This window comes from Drosophila erecta, unplaced genomic scaffold (genome assembly GCF_003286155.1).
Source record: "Drosophila erecta strain 14021-0224.00,06,07 unplaced genomic scaffold, DereRS2 tig00000021-arrow-pilon, whole genome shotgun sequence".
Classification (NCBI taxonomy): Eukaryota; Metazoa; Arthropoda; class Insecta; order Diptera; family Drosophilidae; genus Drosophila; species Drosophila erecta.
This window is the reverse complement of record NW_020825198.1, coordinates 14,699,598-14,717,582: the sequence shown is the minus strand read 5'-3', so window position 1 is coordinate 14,717,582 and position 17,985 is coordinate 14,699,598. Positions and strand designations below refer to the sequence as shown.

The 17,985-nt window shown below is 40.2% G+C and overlaps 1 protein-coding gene across 6 annotated transcripts in view; it reads left to right on the top strand.

Annotated features, from left to right (window-relative positions):
* The window catches only part of LOC6545876 (serine-rich adhesin for platelets), a 109,247-nt gene that overhangs the window by 51,357 nt on the left and 39,905 nt on the right, over positions 1 to 17,985 (top strand). Inside the window, exon 1 of one of the 6 annotated variants that reach the window (XM_026977870.1) lies at positions 2,558 to 2,887. The exons of the other annotated variants lie outside the window; for them this stretch is intronic. Within the exon in view, the coding sequence (XP_026833671.1) occupies positions 2,845 to 2,887 (43 nt within the window). The 5' untranslated portion in view covers positions 2,558 to 2,844. Of the gene's footprint in view, positions 1 to 2,557; positions 2,888 to 17,985 lie in introns of those variants that run through there. 6 annotated transcript variants of the gene reach the window in all.

Sequence of the window (17,985 nt, the reverse complement as noted above, 5' to 3'; positions counted from 1 at the left end):
TTTAAGCGATGATGTTGAATAGTGTTTTCTCCCCTTCTCGCTGTTCATATTTTCGGCGGTATATTTCGTTACCGAAATCGCAGTTCAATGATCGCATTTAATGATTTTTGTATGCGAAAATAAGTAGATTTCGTACTCTGTAGATGGATCGCACTCGTTCGCACACAAAAGTGTTGTCTGCGGCCCGTGCGAAGCTTTCTTTTGTTTGGTTTTCTGTGGGTTTTGTTTTCTTTTTGCTAGCCTTTTTTTCGATTTCAAAACTACTACAAAAAATTCGTGAAATGTTTTCCTATGACCATTAAAGTCAAGAAACAGTCCGCGAGAGGCAGATCTTTTTGCTGGGGCCCATCCACTTTAAGTCGAGTGCCAATTGGCACAAGGCAAATAGCTGACTGTTTGAATATGGAAGTATTATGAAATTTATAAAGAATGGTCTCAAGAGTCAGGGATTATAGGTAGATTACAATTTGATTATCACTTTGAAGTAATATGTGGTCGCTACACTTCAAGTCTAGAGTCTATCCATGAAATACGTTTTTTGAAATACGATTGAGTTAATTTATTATTATATTAGTTACATTAATCACCTAGGCGGCAAACCTGACACATTGCCTGGTAAATTCCCATGTTGGCTCATAAAAAGATACAAGATCTATAGCAATCAGAATGAAAGGAACGCCCCCTACCAAAAAACCTAATCAAGTTCAACAAACTTCCAGATTAATTCCTCCCCTCGCCGTCACTTGAAAACAAATAAAACTCGTTACTGACTTTGCAGATATCGCTACGCATATATCCCTGGTCAAGCATCAAATTGGGTCAAAGTTTGCAGCCGAGGCAATTTATTTTGCTCCTACTGACAAAATATTTTGTTTTGGTAGCCAAACGAGAAGTTGAAAAAACCGAAACGATCAAATTTACATGCCAAACCTGTGTTTTGGCCTCCGTGCTGAAGAAGATTTACAAGTCAATAGATAAAGATCTCAATTTACCTATGAATATGTTCTCACGCTTTATAGTTCTCGCTCGTTTTTGGCATTCTGTCTTGTATATTTGTTTTGGTTGAGATGTCATGTTAAAGCTCGATTCTGGCCCACTACTTTGTTGCCTCATTCTGAGGGCATTAAAAATGTAAAACGTTCTCGGATAGCATCGATTTTTATTGGTTTATGCAACTATCAAATCTCGCTTTATGGCTTATGGCACATTTACTACGAGGATCGCTTTGGTTTCTTCACTTTTACGACTGTTCTGGAGTAGGGGGTGAATGGGAAGGGGAAGGGGAAGGGGAAGGGCTAATTTTTATGGCCTTTGATGGCTCGTTTACACGCAACATCAACGATCTGATTATTGATTTCGAATGTCGTGGAAAATCGCCCTTATCTCGTTTTATGTGTCAGCTTTTACAGTCCTTCTCGTTTTCTTCGCATAATTGGATAAAAAGTCATCTCAGGTTGAAGGAAAAAAGTCGTTATAACGTGGCCGATCTCAAGGGTACTTTACACGGTAGCTATTGGTTACTAAAAGCGGATGCTTAAGCATTTTGTTTATGGATCGTACTTATCAAAGGAATTAATGATTGCATGATGATAATGATTGCATATGGATCATTTAGGAGGTTGTCTACAAACTTGTAGCTTATACGTACACTTTACTCTCCAACAGATTAAAATATTACTCATAAGGATGCGGGCTGTTAAATAATCATTAACATATTAGTTGTTGATTGATTTTCGTCTCTGACTCCGAATGGCAGTAGCATAAAAATCAATCATGAAAAGATCACCGACTTACAAGGTCATCTAGCTAATGAATTTGAGTTAAATGTCAAAGCTGAAGTCCGACATTTGACGATTATTAACACTATGCCAGTATCATAAAACTTCAAGAAGTAAAAAGATTAATAGGTTACAAGTATGATATTTTTTACGCATCATTTTAATTGCGATTGCTGAATGCAGAAAACTGAAGATCAAGACAACCTCGATCCAAGTTCACTGCCAATCCGCTGCAAGTCGAGCTTGTTTGATCCAAGCTGGTTCGCTTCGAACCTCTCTTATCCCAGAAAACTCTCTTCTGGGGGAGCTCTTAAGTCGGAGAATTGGCCGTGCAGCCCAACTATGGACAATGGAAACAAGTTCTTCTTTGCGGCCCCCCGATCCTGCATTTGTTTTTGTTGCTTCCAGCCTGTTTTGTTTACCTTATGCCTCGTTGAAGATCTTGGCTATTTATTGTTGCGCTTTTTTCGCGACTCGTTCGCTGCAAAAAGTTCTCTCAACTTGATGTTGCTCTTGATGTGAGACAGAGCTAGAGAAAGAGAGGGGACTAGCCCGAAGAGAGGGCAGAGGGAGGCTGGTGGAGCTGGAGCCAGAGGCAGAGGCAGAGAGCCAAACAAGTTGCAGTTGCTCGATTCTCGGGTCCAACAGACTCCTACACGAGGTCTCGCCTCTTTCGATCCCCAGATATAACATTTTTTCCATTCTTCTTCTTCTCCCCTCTTTAGTTTTATTTTTTACTTTTTTGCAAGCAGCAGGAAGTTCAATTTTCAGTTCAGTTCAATTTTGCACGTCATCTCAAGCGGTCCAAGCGGCGTTCGTAACTCGATTTCCAGTTAAGACCTCGGACTTTTGCAAACCAGAAACAGACCACTGAAACTCTGTTTTCTTCAACGACTATTTTGTGTGGCGCGGGTGTAGCTGAAAGTGTAAAATAATAGTTACGAAAATAACTGTTACAGCAGTAATAAAAGCAAACAAGTCCATAACAATGAACTGTTCCTTTTTGTGAAGTTGTACCTCTACAAAGTGAAGTTTTTAAATTAATACCCAATACAGTCCAGTCAACATGTACCGCCTACAGAGACGAACTGCTTTGATAGCCAAACAAGGTAAAATTATTTGCAATTCAATTGCATTTATTTATTGTTTGTTCGGTACACTTATTGAAATGGTATTAATTAGTGCATCCTAGAAGCATCTATAACCAGATTATTGTCATACTCGTTTACTTTGACAAGTTGCCAGCCACAGTATATTAAAAATATACTTTTATTTTACACAAATGGAAATGCAAAAATGTTTTACATATTTTCTGTAATTTCTTCGAAGGCAACTAATTATCTTTGCTAGATTGTTTCGCCATGATGATAGCTATGTAAATAATGTACAACAAAATTGTATGAGCAAATAGTGACATTAGTTTTGACTTAATCAAATAAAATAAATTGACTCACAATAAAAACAGTAGTACAGTTTTTCTTGATTCGGTTGTCATCGAATGTTTTATGTGACAATAAATAATTTCTAAGCACCATTTACTCAATAATTTGTCATCGCCATTGACTCATACGGCAACAGAAAGAGGTATTGATTTTGACATTACTCATACGCAGCGTTGAACGGGGCAGTGGTGGTCAGGCTTATTTAAACCGTTGCGGTTACGCGAATATAAATCTTAGGCTTTTGCGGTTTGTAGAAATGTGTTTGGGCCTGGTGTGGTCGTGATAGGTGTTAAGGTAGTGACTCCTTTGATGAGGTAATTCAGAAATGGCTATTATGTTTAAAGCTCAAAGTTCGGGGAAAATGTGAGCAAATTTACTAAAATGTTATTCATATAGGTTCTAAATAAGCTTATATTACATATATATTTTTTGTGTTAAAATAAATATTTTTATAAGGTAATACCTAGTTTATACTGGAAAGTTGAAAAGTATGTAACAGGTAGAAGAAGATTCTATTACATTATTTATTTGTCTGGCTAGTTTTTATCAATATGCCGAACAAAGGTAAACATTTTTCGTTAGCATTCCCACTACTTGAGTAACGGGTATTTAATAGTCGTAAAACTATTTTATTGATTCTGAAAGGAGCTAGTTTTAAGAAATTAAGATGCATTTTTAAGCCCTTTGAGAATTTATTGAGGGTACTTTCCGAACTTTCATTACCACAAAATGCGAAATGAAAAAGCAAGCAACTGGGTCATCTTCTAAGAAAAATAGTCAATTCCCGAGGAAAAAGAAGAAAAATAAAACCCAAAACACGAAATCGCAATCATTTTACTTTTGATTATTAACGAAATAAAATGAAAAGATGCCGGAGAAAGAGGATGAAATTATTTCTTGCCACTAATCGCTGTCTGAAGTCGACCTAGAAAGGCCTTAGCCCAGCCGCAGAAGATCATCTTCTTTCTATTTCATTCGGTTGGACAGGAAAAGCCACGGAAAGGGACAGGAACCCCTGGTCGACATAGTGAAAGAAAATGTCTGAGGTTTTCCTCAGCACGATTCGGCTGGCATATAATTTGAAGATTTAGAGAGTCGCGTTAGACAACATCGCATTTTGCATGCCAAATGCTGGGCACAATTTGTCCTCATGCAGATCCCAAAATCCAAAACCAAAACCGAAACCAAAACGAAAAACAAAAAACAAAAAACAAAAAACAGAACCAAAACCAAAACCAAACCAAATCCGAACCAAGTTCAAAGTCGTGCCCAAAAAACCCTCGCCCCTCACGTTCTCGAGAACTTTCCGCACTTCACTCCACATCTCCATCCAAAGAAGGTCATGGACAGATCTTTAGGCTCCCTGCAAATCTTCTCGCTTCGGGTCCACTGCCTGGTGCCTTGTTTTGGCCAATTGACTGCAGAGATTTATTATGGAAATCTATAAAAAATATGGCCACAGATTGGCATACATTCCCTCATGGAAGGGGACCCTGGCTCTGATAGCTCTATAATATTTATCTACCTTTCTAAATCTGTCCTAATTAGGATTCGATTCAGCCGGGCACTCGATAAATTCTTTCGGTCTCGATTCAGCTTTGTCTTAACTTCCCCTGTATTGCTTTGTTTACATCCAGACTACACAGCAATGCGGAAATATTTCTATAATTTGGGCACGCACAGTGGAGGTTCTAGAAGGAGGAAACCATATACAAATTTATGTAAAGTCTATACTATTAAATTAAGGGAAAATAAAGAAGGCCTTACATATAAAGCACAGTTAAATAAAACAGTTAATAAAATAAATAAATGTAATTTTGCATTGACAAATTAATTAGTCAATTTTCTTGATAAAAGCACAAACCAATTACTAATAGTTGAAAAGAATAGTACAAAATGACTTATTTTGAGTTATGGGGCATAACGGACTATAAGAAATTCGCTCAGCTGAAGTCAGATTGCGTCAGATAAATTTAATTTAAGTAATTGGTACCAGAAATGAAAATGGCAGCCAATCCCCATGCTTTTATCTCAGCTTTCCGAGTCCATGACCATCGGTTATGCATTCAAGAACTGATAGAAGCGTATCTCGTTGCCTCGATTGATTTTATTGTCCAGTAGTCGCTGTCTGTCTACTTTTTCCCTAGCCAAATTCCCTCTGCCCGTCGGCTACTGACGATTCTAACTGTAAAATTACAAACTTGTGCCCCAACCCCCCAACCTCCCAACACCCTACCGACCCCTTTTCCTTTGAGCCAAGAGTCTGGCTGATTCTCATTTAATGCATTTCCTTAAGACGACAACGTCGACGACGACCAGCAGTGGACATCGGACTGCGGACAGTGGACACTTGACTGGACTCTGCGGACAGTGAACACTGGTCAACGTGCACCGGACTTGTGTCAGCTAAATTATTTCCACGGCTCGATTCGATTCCTCAGCTCGTTGGGGCTCTTTTATGGCCAACTTGCACGCATCTGTCAGTCTAGCGAAAATCTCCCGCCCGCCTCCTGTTTTTATGACCTCTGCCAGCGGCCAAGTTATCCCGCAACCAGCTACACTGGGAAAAACCCGTTATTGCGCATTATTCAATTATATATGGTGTACTAATTATTTGCTGTACTTTATTATCGTAGTGGGAAAACACAGTGCTTATGTGGAATATTTTAATCGTGGTAACTTTTAATCTAAAACCTTTAAAAATGTAGCTAATCTAGTAGTATATAGTAGTATATAAAAAGTTAAATCAGAAATGATCACTTATTAAAGACAAATTTTTTTAGCGGATGAGTAAATAGTATTTATTGAAATATATTTTACATTCGAATTTAGTACTGCCTATAGAACAAACTTTAGTTTTCGCAGTGTAAGCAAGGCTAGAGCAGGACAGCAACGGCTTTTACCGTAATACTTTGGAGCTGTTCTCTAACGAAGCGCTGCTCAACGGTTGATTTCCCTTTCTGGCCAGTATCCGAAAATAGAAAAATATACTGCGAAAGAGACGGGGATATTGCAGCAGAGGGAGACGGACAATGCGCATGCGTGACTGCCCAATGTCTCTGGTGGTGCTTCTTCTTCTTGGTTATCTTGGGTGAAATAGTCTTCCTGTTTCGGCCTCTTCTTCATCTGCATTTTATGGCTCTTTTTAGTGCTGGCTCTATTTACTCCTTCTCCATCGCTGCACTCTGTTGCAGTTAATCAATTATAACGACTCTTGATTTCCTTCCTGATCTAGATCAAGATCTGAGTTGCCTGTTTCCCCATTTATGTGGGGGTTCACATGTTGCATGTGTGGGTACTTTACAGTTCTGCATAAAGTCTCCACGCATTAAGTCATTTGAGAATCTCGGAGATCTCTCCCCACAAGTCTCGTCTCATTTATTCGGCTCACTCTGGGTGATTCCTGATGTTATTAAGTCATTTCACGTGCTTGATTTGTTGATGGCTTTATCGCCTCCATATCTTTTAGGAGCCTTAACAATGCAATTGCACTTTAATTGAGTTTTATGATGGAGGTGGGTAGTACAGCATGTGTTTCATTAACAGTTGTGGTCATGTTTTTAATTGGCAATGACTGCTTTACCTTCGTTGTCCGTTTGTTTAAGTGTTCTAAAATAAAATATTTTTAGTAGCTAACAAATAGTTAATAGCTAAATCGTGTTATTTTTTTGTTTAATTTTTTTATTGCATAACAAATGCCAAGTTACTGCTAGGATGACTTACTGACCTACCCGGTAGATATTTGATAGCCCAAGCAAATGTTGACAAATGACCCAACCAGAGGTTGCTTTAGTATCTTTTGCAGGCGAGTCATTGGATATGTTCAATGCACTTGGCAAATAAAGGAGCATTTTTGTTTGTTTGCAATGTTTGTCGCCTTGTGGCAAAAGATTATAAGTGGGGGAAATAAGTATCGGTCTATGGGGCTGTTCTTGGAAAATGATGTGTGTGTTGTCCAACAAGTCGCTGCTGTTGCAATAACGGTTTCCGCTGCTGTTATGTAAACTTCTCCTGAACTTCTGCCAAATTAATTAACGCTGTGAAAGGTGTAGGCCATTAAAAAGTGAACGGGAATTGCGGAAAGATAAAAATGCTATGAAAATACATATATGACTTGAGAATGTTTCGAGAGCATATTTCCCGCTTTATGGTATTTTTCTTAGATTGAAGTGGTACACGCCAACCAAATCTGTGACATTGCACAAAGCCAGTTTTTATTATTTTTTATATATGTACATATAAAGAAATGCATAAAGATTTGTTGTTTAAATATTCTATTTGAATGGTTCCTGCCGTACAGCCGATAATAGCATTCAAGTCCGCTGACCATTATTTAATAGAAGACCATCTGCACAATTTGCAATCGCAATCGCAACGAACCGAACTTCCCCATCACAAAAAACAAAGCAAACACATTCAAGCAAGGCTCCAGTCCCATTTAATGAGATTCCTTGGGGGCGCCAGACTGAACTGGTCCCTGGCATTACAAAGATGGACAAACAGATGCTGGCGATAAAGCCGAGAAGGAGGCTTTCCAGTAGCCGGGGAGAATCTCGGCTTGTAATTATTAACTTACGGCATATTAATTTATTATTTGCTATTTAATGTGGCCAGCCCCCCAAAAGGCCCGGCTCCACACCACCACTCCACTCCACTCCACTCTACTCCACTACTTTGCTGCCAGGCTGCGGGCCGAGTTTGCCTTTTTGACATTTGATGTATTTATGTGGTCTGGCCGAGACGTCTTCTTCGCTTTCCAGCTCGCTGTGAGCGTTTTGTGGGAAACTGTCCTGTCATGTGTTGAGGTTGAGTCCGCCTGGCATTCGCTTTTCTCTATTTTGATTGAGTGATTTATTCGGAAATTGTTGTTCTCGCAAAAAGGTATAATTAAATGGGCATAATGATGCCAAAGGGAAAGGCCAACGCACATCCAGCGGAGACTGGTGGCGGGAAGAGGGGATCGGACCAGTGATTTAGGGAGAATCGAATGGAGGAGTGGGCTCCAGCAGGTGCTCCTTTGGGAAATTGCTCGTACTGGTAATGAAATCAGATTTACGTGGCTTAATATTGCTGGGAAATTACTCCTTTAGAGGGAGAGATTCGAGGGAGCTTCAGTGAATTATTGAAAATATAAATTTAAAACATATATTTTTAATAAATTAACTTAAATTATTGAGACTCAATCTCATAATTTTCTTCTAAATCAAAAGAGTAAGAGCTTGAGTAATTATAATGAGAACGTGATATTATGTTGAGTTTCAGCATTCTCACTTGCTTCTTCCCTTAGTAGCAATCGGTAGCAATCTATAATACAAAACTATCCATCACCTGCAGGCAGGTGTATCTGCCTGCCTTCCTCTTTTCACAACATTTAGCCCCATTCTAGTAAATCTTCTATTCTCGTTGCGGGATACTTACATGTATCCGAATAAATAAATAAAAAGAAATGATTTCTTTGTTTACACTCACATAAGGAAGTTATCGAGTGGTCAAATGTGCTATAAATAAATGCATTTAACTTGGGGTTTTCCTGTAGCCTGTATTTTCGCCGGGTTTCTTCGTTCTCAGCTGCGATTCTCCTACATTTATTTATTTCTTTTTTGTTTTGCAACTCTAAGAATTGTTTTTAGCCTGGCTTCCGGCGACATCAAACTGCCGTTTGTTCTGTCTTGGCCCTCCTCCTCCTTCGCCCACTGCTTTAGCTGTAATTCGCGAATAGAAAGAGAGGGGAGCAGCGAGAAGAAAGGGAGGGAGCGAGTCTCAGAGCAGCTGCCCATTGGCGTTTGCTCCGCTTGAATAATCCAGCTTCAGCTTGGACTTCTTATACTCGTGGCCTTTTCAGCTTCTTACCCTGGAAGACAGCTTCCTCTTCTCCTGCTTTGTTGTCTTCCCGTGGTTTCTTCACTGCTTCTTCTTCTCGGGGCTTTGGTCATCTACTAGCTGTGCGATTTGAGTTTTGTTTTGAAAGTAATTCGTCTGTACGCGATAGCCATGTGCCCATAATTATGGATTTCGGACGAGGGGAAAAAGTGCTGAACGGAGTAGGAGGCAGAGGTCCAAGTTCAACCCACCCACATTTTATTGTTATCGCTAACAATGGCCAAGACCAACAGAAATAAAAGAGGCAAGGGCAAGAGTCGCAGAAGTGTAGCACAGCTGCTGTCTGAATCTTTTTTAAGCTTAAGCCCCAAAGACGCCGTAATGGAGACCTAAAATTGCAGAAAGGGGGATTCCCAGTGGGACATATGGCTTGTGGGGTCTTGGGATCAAAATCGTTAGCTATTTGTATTTACTTAAATTACCGCAATTGGGGTTTTGTTGGCTGTTTTCAGAGTCGTCGTTTCTGCCTATTGTATTTCCAACCCAAATCATAAGGCGGTGTGAACTTTTTTTTAGCAATTTATTTCAGTGCTCTACACATCGATTTTTTTGTATGAAAAGCCAATCGTTCGAGCTTTTTGAATATTTTGCGGGACAAATTTCCAACTTTTTTGTACATATCATTTATATAGACTTCTGCTAGTCGCCGATAAACCCACCCTCATAATCCAGATGCCCAACCCTAGGATAGCGCATCCAACTCACTCGCTTCAAGATATAAGCAAATAAGAAAGCCATAGACAAAGAGGAAAAAGTCCAGGCAACGGCTGTGGCGAAAAAAATTGCATAAAATGCCAGAGGCAAGCAGAATGCAGGCCGCAACTGCGCTGCTCCTCAGAATGCTGCAGAATCGGATTCAGAATCAGTCGGTGCATTGAACCCCGCGGTCTGGGCCTGGTCCACAATTCCATTCCACTGCACGCAAAACTAGAAACGTTCCTCTGCCGCGATCGAAATATGTACACGCGGCCATATGGCGGAGTGATCGGGGCATTGGAGGTATCCGTGGATATCGGGGTGGATTGGGGTACATCGGGGACCACAGCTATGGACATCGGACGGACTTTCGCACGAATGCACAGGCCAACGTGTGTTCCAGCTGTTCTCTCTGCCACAGTGGTCAGTCACAATAAAGAAACTCGGAATATGTATGAATTACAATTCAAAATTGAACGTATTCACTACGCAATTTATTTTTGCTATGAGCTTCGGAATTATTAAAAGCAGGTGACATTTAATATATGATATATATATGATATTTTGAAATCATCAAATTTTAAATTGAAATTAAACTTTTGTTAATGATATCTTGTAATTTCAAAAAAATATTAAAATTGAGTAATATATACTATAAACTATTATTTCTTAGTGAGGGAGTACTGTACTTGGGGTTGAGTCAGCCAGCGATTAGAAGCCTAAAAGGAAGTAATGTTGCAGAAAATGCAAAAAGCAGAGAACGCGTGCGCGAACGAAATTGAACGAGATTGAACGACAGACAGCGAGAGAGCGAGAGAGTGTGAGAGAGAGCGATCGGATCAGATTGCCGCTGCGGCTGCGTGGAAGAACAGGACTGTCCCCGTCTCTGTCTGACGTACGCACGTCTCTTTCTGCTACGTACGCCTGGCGATTTTTTATGATGACTAAAATTGAAAAACGAAGCTGCGGTAAAAGCTCAAGAGTCCTCCCTCCCCTCCCCTTTCTGGGTTATTATTGTTGTGGTCTTGGGGTCTCTTGGCGTGTGTGTAATTATCCAAGGACGCCGCTGAGTAATGAAACGACCTTGAGTGCAGCCCCACACACACACATAAAGCCTGGTGTGTGTGGACTCTGGGCGTGATTTTTTCTCGATTTTCTTGGACATTACCTTAGCAGCAAACCCATTTGTTACACATGGACAAAAGAATAGAACAGTAGAACAGTTGAGAAATATATACTCGTATGAACCGATATGCCCAACAATTTGTCAGCGTCACGAGATGTGGGGGCGGCAGAGATCGGGGTGATCTGCAATGGACAAAAGAGAACGCCCACCGCAAAGCACAACACCGAAATGGTCAGGAAAATAAAAGAATAGGATCGGGGAAAGAACAAAACCTGCAAGAATCGAAATGAATGTGAAAACGTTTGTATTTGTCTGGCTGCAGATCTTTGAGTCGAAGTAATCGATCTTGGCAGAGATATGCCAACTGAGTTATGAGCACAGTGCTATTTTTGGAATGCTTTTAGTGTTCCTAAATGATTGTGATCGAGATAGCAGAGCTTGCATAATATTTCACAGAAAACAATATTACTTATGCACAATAATTCGAATTAAGCTATATCAGCTTTCACAGGTATAGAAAAATAGTTCAAGCAATCTGTTTTCAGCAAAACATTATATTTGAAAAGAGGAATATTTTATTTTAAGTGATAATTTGCGGTATATACTGTCCCATTTAATATTTACTTGCTCAACATACTATCTCAACGAGATTTTAGCTCCAAATTTAATATATTGAATATATATTTTCGACCAGAGCATATTTTTGAAACATTGATAACCAATCTGATGTTCTGTAAATTTATTGAAGAGTGCACTGTAACATCGCTTCTTCACGTATCTTTGCCCGCTCCATCACCATCATCATCATACCATCGACTGGGACTAGGCATTCAACTAATCAGCCACAGAGCAAAAATGATTGCCATTTTTTACGCGCTGCTTCAAACGCGGCAGAAACCGCAGCCACCAACAAACATTGGACTTACAGCACTTGTACACTGGGAACAATAAAAACAGCTTTTGCAATTAGACGGCTCAACAATCATCAATCACAAACCAGAGGATATTTTTAAGATCTAACAATAACTCTTTACGTGACAGTTAAAATACAGCTTTCGGAATTGCCAATTTAGTATTATATCATTGCAATTTTATTAGTTTTTGCATAGTGCAGCTGTTTTTGTTTCGGTTGCTATTATCTGAAGTTGCTGTTGTTTCATTGCTGGCATGCCAACAGGCTATCCACCATTAGGCCATAATCATCATCACACACGCCTTGGCCAAGGCCAGAAACATAAACCCAAAACCCCAATCCCCAATCCCCAATCCGCAATCCCCAAGCACCGATCCTCTGCTCGAGGAGTGCCAAATGCCTTTGTCTATGAGGAGGAGGGATAAGACCTCTGGAGACGAGGGGACCGGATCGAAGGCAACTATTTTTAAGTATAGGTTTCGGTTTCATTGTTGCATTTCTTTTTGCGTTTATGAAATTAATGAACAGCTTGGCCGATCCTCCTTGGCTCCCTCTTCATTCTGGTAAACAGATTGCGGAGGCCGAGGAAAAAGTTAAGACGGTTGCATCATTTTCGCTGACTCTTTTGTTGTTGCCCATTTATTGACCCGCATTTTTTCGGCCTTTGCGCATGCGCAATTTGTTCAGATTGTTCAGAGTGTTCAGAGTGTTGAGACCCTCGAGCCCATCAGCTTTATACAATTGAAATGTAAACAACGTCATCGCTCGCACATTCCATTTGCCCCCCTTTTTGTATTTTAGCAATTTTTTGTGCCTTTGATTACTTCACTCATTTGCATGTGTTGATCGCCGCTTCCTTTTTCGCACATTTATTTATTTATTTATCTTGCAATTATCCCACCATCAAAGTCTTATGAGCAGCTCTCAGTCTTATTTTCTATTTTCAGTGCTTAGGAGATATTTTTAATGACATATTTACTTACTCTTGGCTTTTTCTATTTTATTGCAGGTATGTGGGAAACTGAATATTTTCGTATTTTTGGATGCAATGGCCCGTGCAGATAGACAGTGAGTCACTCGAAAAGAAAGGGGAAACGATATACTCAAAATCATATTTTGCTTAGCTTAACATCTACAACTTGTTCTTCTATTTTGTTTAATATGTTTGATAACTGTGTCATATGCATCTTATGCCACCTATTACAACACCTATTGAAACACTCCATCAAGGCAGGCATTTTCCATAAAAATGACTTAACACCGTTTCCAATGAGAACTGTAAAAAGATCACCTTCGCCAAAGTTCAGAATCGTAAAAACCACATCATCAATAACTGGCAATCGATCATATTTTCCGAGTCCAAAGTTCCCACCCGTAGATGGCGCCCCCAAAAGATTTATGTGTATCTTCAACTCGTGAACTTTAGAGCGAAAATTTAACTGTCCGCCGTCTTTGCCAAGATCCATGGGGGTGGACAGGGTTTCCGGCGATCATCGGCCGTGTTTTAGGATGCGGTTGCGGTAATTAGTAGGATTAATTGGTTTCGTGTTCGGTGTTCGATGTTCGGCCCAGACCTCACCTCGTAACCTCCATAAAACAATTAGAATCGACATAAAGGCCATTTCAGTACCCGTCGGAGGAACCAGAAATGACTCAAGTCGAGTCAAGTTAAGAGTGGCAGTAGAGGTGGGCTCCCAATTTGGTTGCAAGTCCAACTCAGTTCCAGTTTTCCATTGGGTTTGCTGTCAAATTGCGGCGGCTGCTACCGAGATTGTGGGCGTGACGACAGCCCACACTGACATCCAATTGGAAATATGGAAAAAGAGATAAAAACAAATAGCAAAATGAAAAACGAAAAGACCAAACCTAAAGCCAATAAGTGGCATTAGCCAAATGTGGTAAAACCATTTGGCAACTTGTTAATAAGCAATTGCACAGCACAAATCAGATGGAAGGTGCGTTTCATGACTCTATACCAGATACCCAAATGAATGGGCTTATACGTAAGAATAGTAAAAGTAAGCATAAAATATTTCGAGAAAATGAATTCTGTTTCCAGTATACATATATTTCCATTTACTTTCTAGTCAGACAGTGGAAAGCTAATCAAAATTTTAATCATATCACTGGCTTTTGTTATTCATGAAACCCGCTGTAAAACTTCCATCGATATGTGTTAGATTTTCCATCGTCATACAGCAAATTTCCCACAATCGCTTCTTAGGTGTGTTTCGACTGGGATTTCCCATTTTTTGTACCATTTGTCTGCGCTTCGCTGACCACAAAGAAACCGAACCCAACCCAAAACCCAAATCCAAACACAAATCCATAACACCGAGCCCCATATGCAAATATGCAAATTCTGCGGGGGGTTTACAAAGATAAGTGTGACAGCTGAGCGACGATTTGTTGAGAAATTATGGACAGTAGTTGGCCGTCGTAAACAAATAACAATAAATTCATCTGTGGGTTGGGAAGCAGGAAGCCTCTGTTTTTTTCTTAGTGGGGTCCTGTAACGCCCACTCCAGCTACTGCCACTCCCACTTCACTGCACGCCCACAGCCACGCCCCCGCCGAGACGTAATGATGTGCAAGACTAACATTAGAAAGTCAGAGATTAAAGCTTAATGCATGTGGAAAGTGGCTGGGAGTGGAGAGGGGAAAATGCGCAGAGGTATGATCCTGATGCCACATTGGGAAAATATGTTGAAGGAAGAGATGAGAAATGAGTGGATACCTTTTTTATATGATAAACAAACTGTGTAGGCTGATTCAATGCTCAGACAAAAATCGATTTCGGACCTTTCTATTTTCCTTGCATTACTAGCGGAATTATAATTTTATTCATTTAATTATGTAACTGTTATGATGAATCCACAGGTGAGACTAAAGCAGTTTTGTTAAATACATTCTGCTGGTCGTTACAATCTAAAACAGTTGTGTATAACTGCATTTAATATCTTTAAGTCCATAAATCATGCCTAGAACTTTTGCCTTTCATATTTTGTCGCATATAATTCCCACCAATATTAGATAAGCTCACCAAACTCAAAGAAACTTGTTCAGCCAAACACAATTGATTAGCCTCGGGATTTCGACTTTAATTTAAAGCAACATTTCAATTTCCACCAACACTGACAGCTATCTCAATTGCCTGCCCGCTGCTGCAGTTGATATGCCATTTAGCTAACAACCGACTGTCAAAATATGCTTATTTATTGTAATAATAATTCATTTGATTAACTTGCAATAAAAAAAGCGAAACAAACCGAAAAACAACAAGCTAAACTCCCCATTAGCCTTTCTAAACCGTGGCCAGCCCACATCCCAATCCCCTGGAAACTCCACCATTAAAAGAAAAAACGCTCACGTTTAAGATGTCCAAAAAAATAGAGAGCGACTTCAGTTGAACACCACCGGTTGACTACTGTGTGGAAAAGGAGCCAGACATTGGTGGCTAAGAGGAGCTACACTATTTACAAAGCCATAAAATTCCGAAATAGCCGCAAAGTATAAATGCATCTACATTTATGATTATAACAATTGCTCAAACGCTCAGTCGATTTAAATAGCTTAACGTTTTTGGTTAAATGGTTAATAAAAACAGATCGGCTTAAAATCTATCTCTAGTGGCCACTAATTTGTAATTTTATTATTTTTTAGTGAGCGGCTAGTGGACATAAACTATGCTTAATTAATCGATCAAGCAATCAACTAGATTTTTCAATGTCTTTATACCCACCAGATGTTTTTTCTAATTAAACAAAGCATATTTAGCAGTGATGTAAGGAAAAATAGCCAAGAAGCCAACACTGGGAAAATGGCTCTAAAACAAAAGAAAAGAAAAGCACAGCCTCCGCCTGCAGCAGGAAAGAAAACTCTCAGGATTTTGTATTTTATTGAGCCATTATTAAGTTATAAACACGCTGCTATTAATACAAACACAAATAAATATCGAACGGGTATGTGTTGGTTTTGTCTTCGGTTTTCTCGGACAGTCGGAGAGCCAAGTGAAAGGTTTCCCATTTCCCATTTCCCAGCGCCAGGACTATGCTCGATTCGTGGAAAATGTGTGATAAATAAATATTAGGCCATGCTGGATATTCTGTAAGCTCAGTTAGTGGGCGCAACATTTGGCTGTTGTTTTTATGGCCCGCTCGCTCTGCTTTAATGGCCCATTTCGAATGGAGTTGCCAGGTTTGGTTTGGTAAAATTTGGTAAGACGAGACCCCAGCTGCAAGAGCTCTCTGTCGACTTTTGGCCAAGAACCCGCGTCATACCAGCTGGTGGCAGCTGCCACGCCCCTCGTTCCCCATCTACCCCCTCATCAGCCCCTTTTGACAGTGTTGCGACCCAACAAACAACACGACATGTGAGGCACACACCTTCCAAAGCGAGAAAGTCTTAAGTTACACAAGCACCCACATGAAGACCAGAACTTTCAGTCTCTGCCTGCTTTGAGTTGCTTTCCTCTTTGCGGCTGTAGAATGAATTAAATAACTGTTGTTTTGGGGAACTGCTAAAAATATTAATGTAATAACTTTATATTGCAATGTAAAGTTTTATATTGGAGCAAGACTCGCCAGCCTTGTGATAAAAGCTATAATAAAAGAATATGATATGATAATAAATAATTGATTAAATTGCAATGGAAACCTAATTAGTTAAAATTCCTTAAGTAAATATATATATGGCTTTTTCGATAGCATCATGATCCTTACAGTAGTGTCGTGCGCGTTGTGGAGTTTCCTCCTCGGCCATGCGATCGATCGAACGCCTCGGGCAGAATGGAATCCATGTGCGAGGACGGGAAATCGGGGAACTCATTTTGCAAATTTCGGGACACCGGCACTCAAATTACAGTTCATTGAGCCATTTGGGCAGCGCAAACAAGAGCAGCGCCGAAGAATCTCTCCTCGACACTTGACGGACTTCCTGACCCCATTTCCTGCAGCTGCAAGGAGAACCTTTTAACCAGCCCGTCTCCGTTTCGACTCTCTTTGTGCACGGCACAAAAAAATTTATAATTTTTCATGATTTTTGCATCAAGGTAAATGCTGGTAAGTCCAACTTCACAGATTTTTTACATTAAGTAAATGGAATCTTCAATTGAATGGAAACAATATTTAAACTCGAAATGCATGTTTATTTTGTTTAGTGTGGTCTTGTCTTCCCTTTCATTTCGCTCTTGATAAATGAAGAGGCTGAGTTTCGTTTTTGGCAAACATTATTATATAGCAGTTACTCATATTCTGGCCACTTTTGTTGTGACAGTCAAGTGCTTGCCCCGTCTCTTTCTTCGTGCCACCCGCCGTCTCTTTCTCGCCGCACAGCCTGTGCCTTTCGAACTGTGTGCTTCAGTTGAGTGAACATCATGTCCCCATGTTGTCGTTTTGGGATCCTCATCATGTGATTTATGAAGCTAAAGCGCTAAAGTGTTTTATTTTCATCGGGCACATTTTTTCCAGTACCCCTCCCCCTGCACTTTTCGCTTTTGTCCCGCCATTTATCTTGCCACTACCTACTTGTCGGCACTTGGCCGAGAACATTTCACTTTTTACCCAAGAGCTAATTGCAACTGCTGCTGGGTTGTTGCAAGTTGCTGCTGAGCTGTTTCAAGCAGCAGGTTGTTGGTGGTCGGTTGCCTGTTGCCCGTTGCCTGTTGCCGGGGTGTTGCCTCATACCATAAATCTTCAAACACTTTCACCTCCATTCAGTCCTGCTCATTTACGCACTGAGTTGTTGTCCTTTTCCTGCGACAAACTCATTAGCAAGTCGCGACGCACTTAAAGTGTTTTCCTCTTTTCACATAAATGGCCGGGAAAGTGCAGCGAAAATGGTAACAGGAACAAGAACAGGTAGAACTGAATGTGGCAAGGTCGTGGCACTAGCCTGCTATTCATTCATGCCGATATCATCCGCAATTTGTCACACTTGAACACGGGGTTTTATGGCTCGGGGTCGTAAATAAAGCAGTTTCCACTTTTCCCTGATTCTGGCCAGATATGTGTGAAATGAATTTGAAATAAATGTTGGATGCTGTGTTGTTCCTATAGGTACAGAATAATTATTTGTTGGGTAAAGGCCAACGAGATTCTAAAATGATATTCAATTTATCAATCACAACACTATTTAGCATAATGGTGTTAC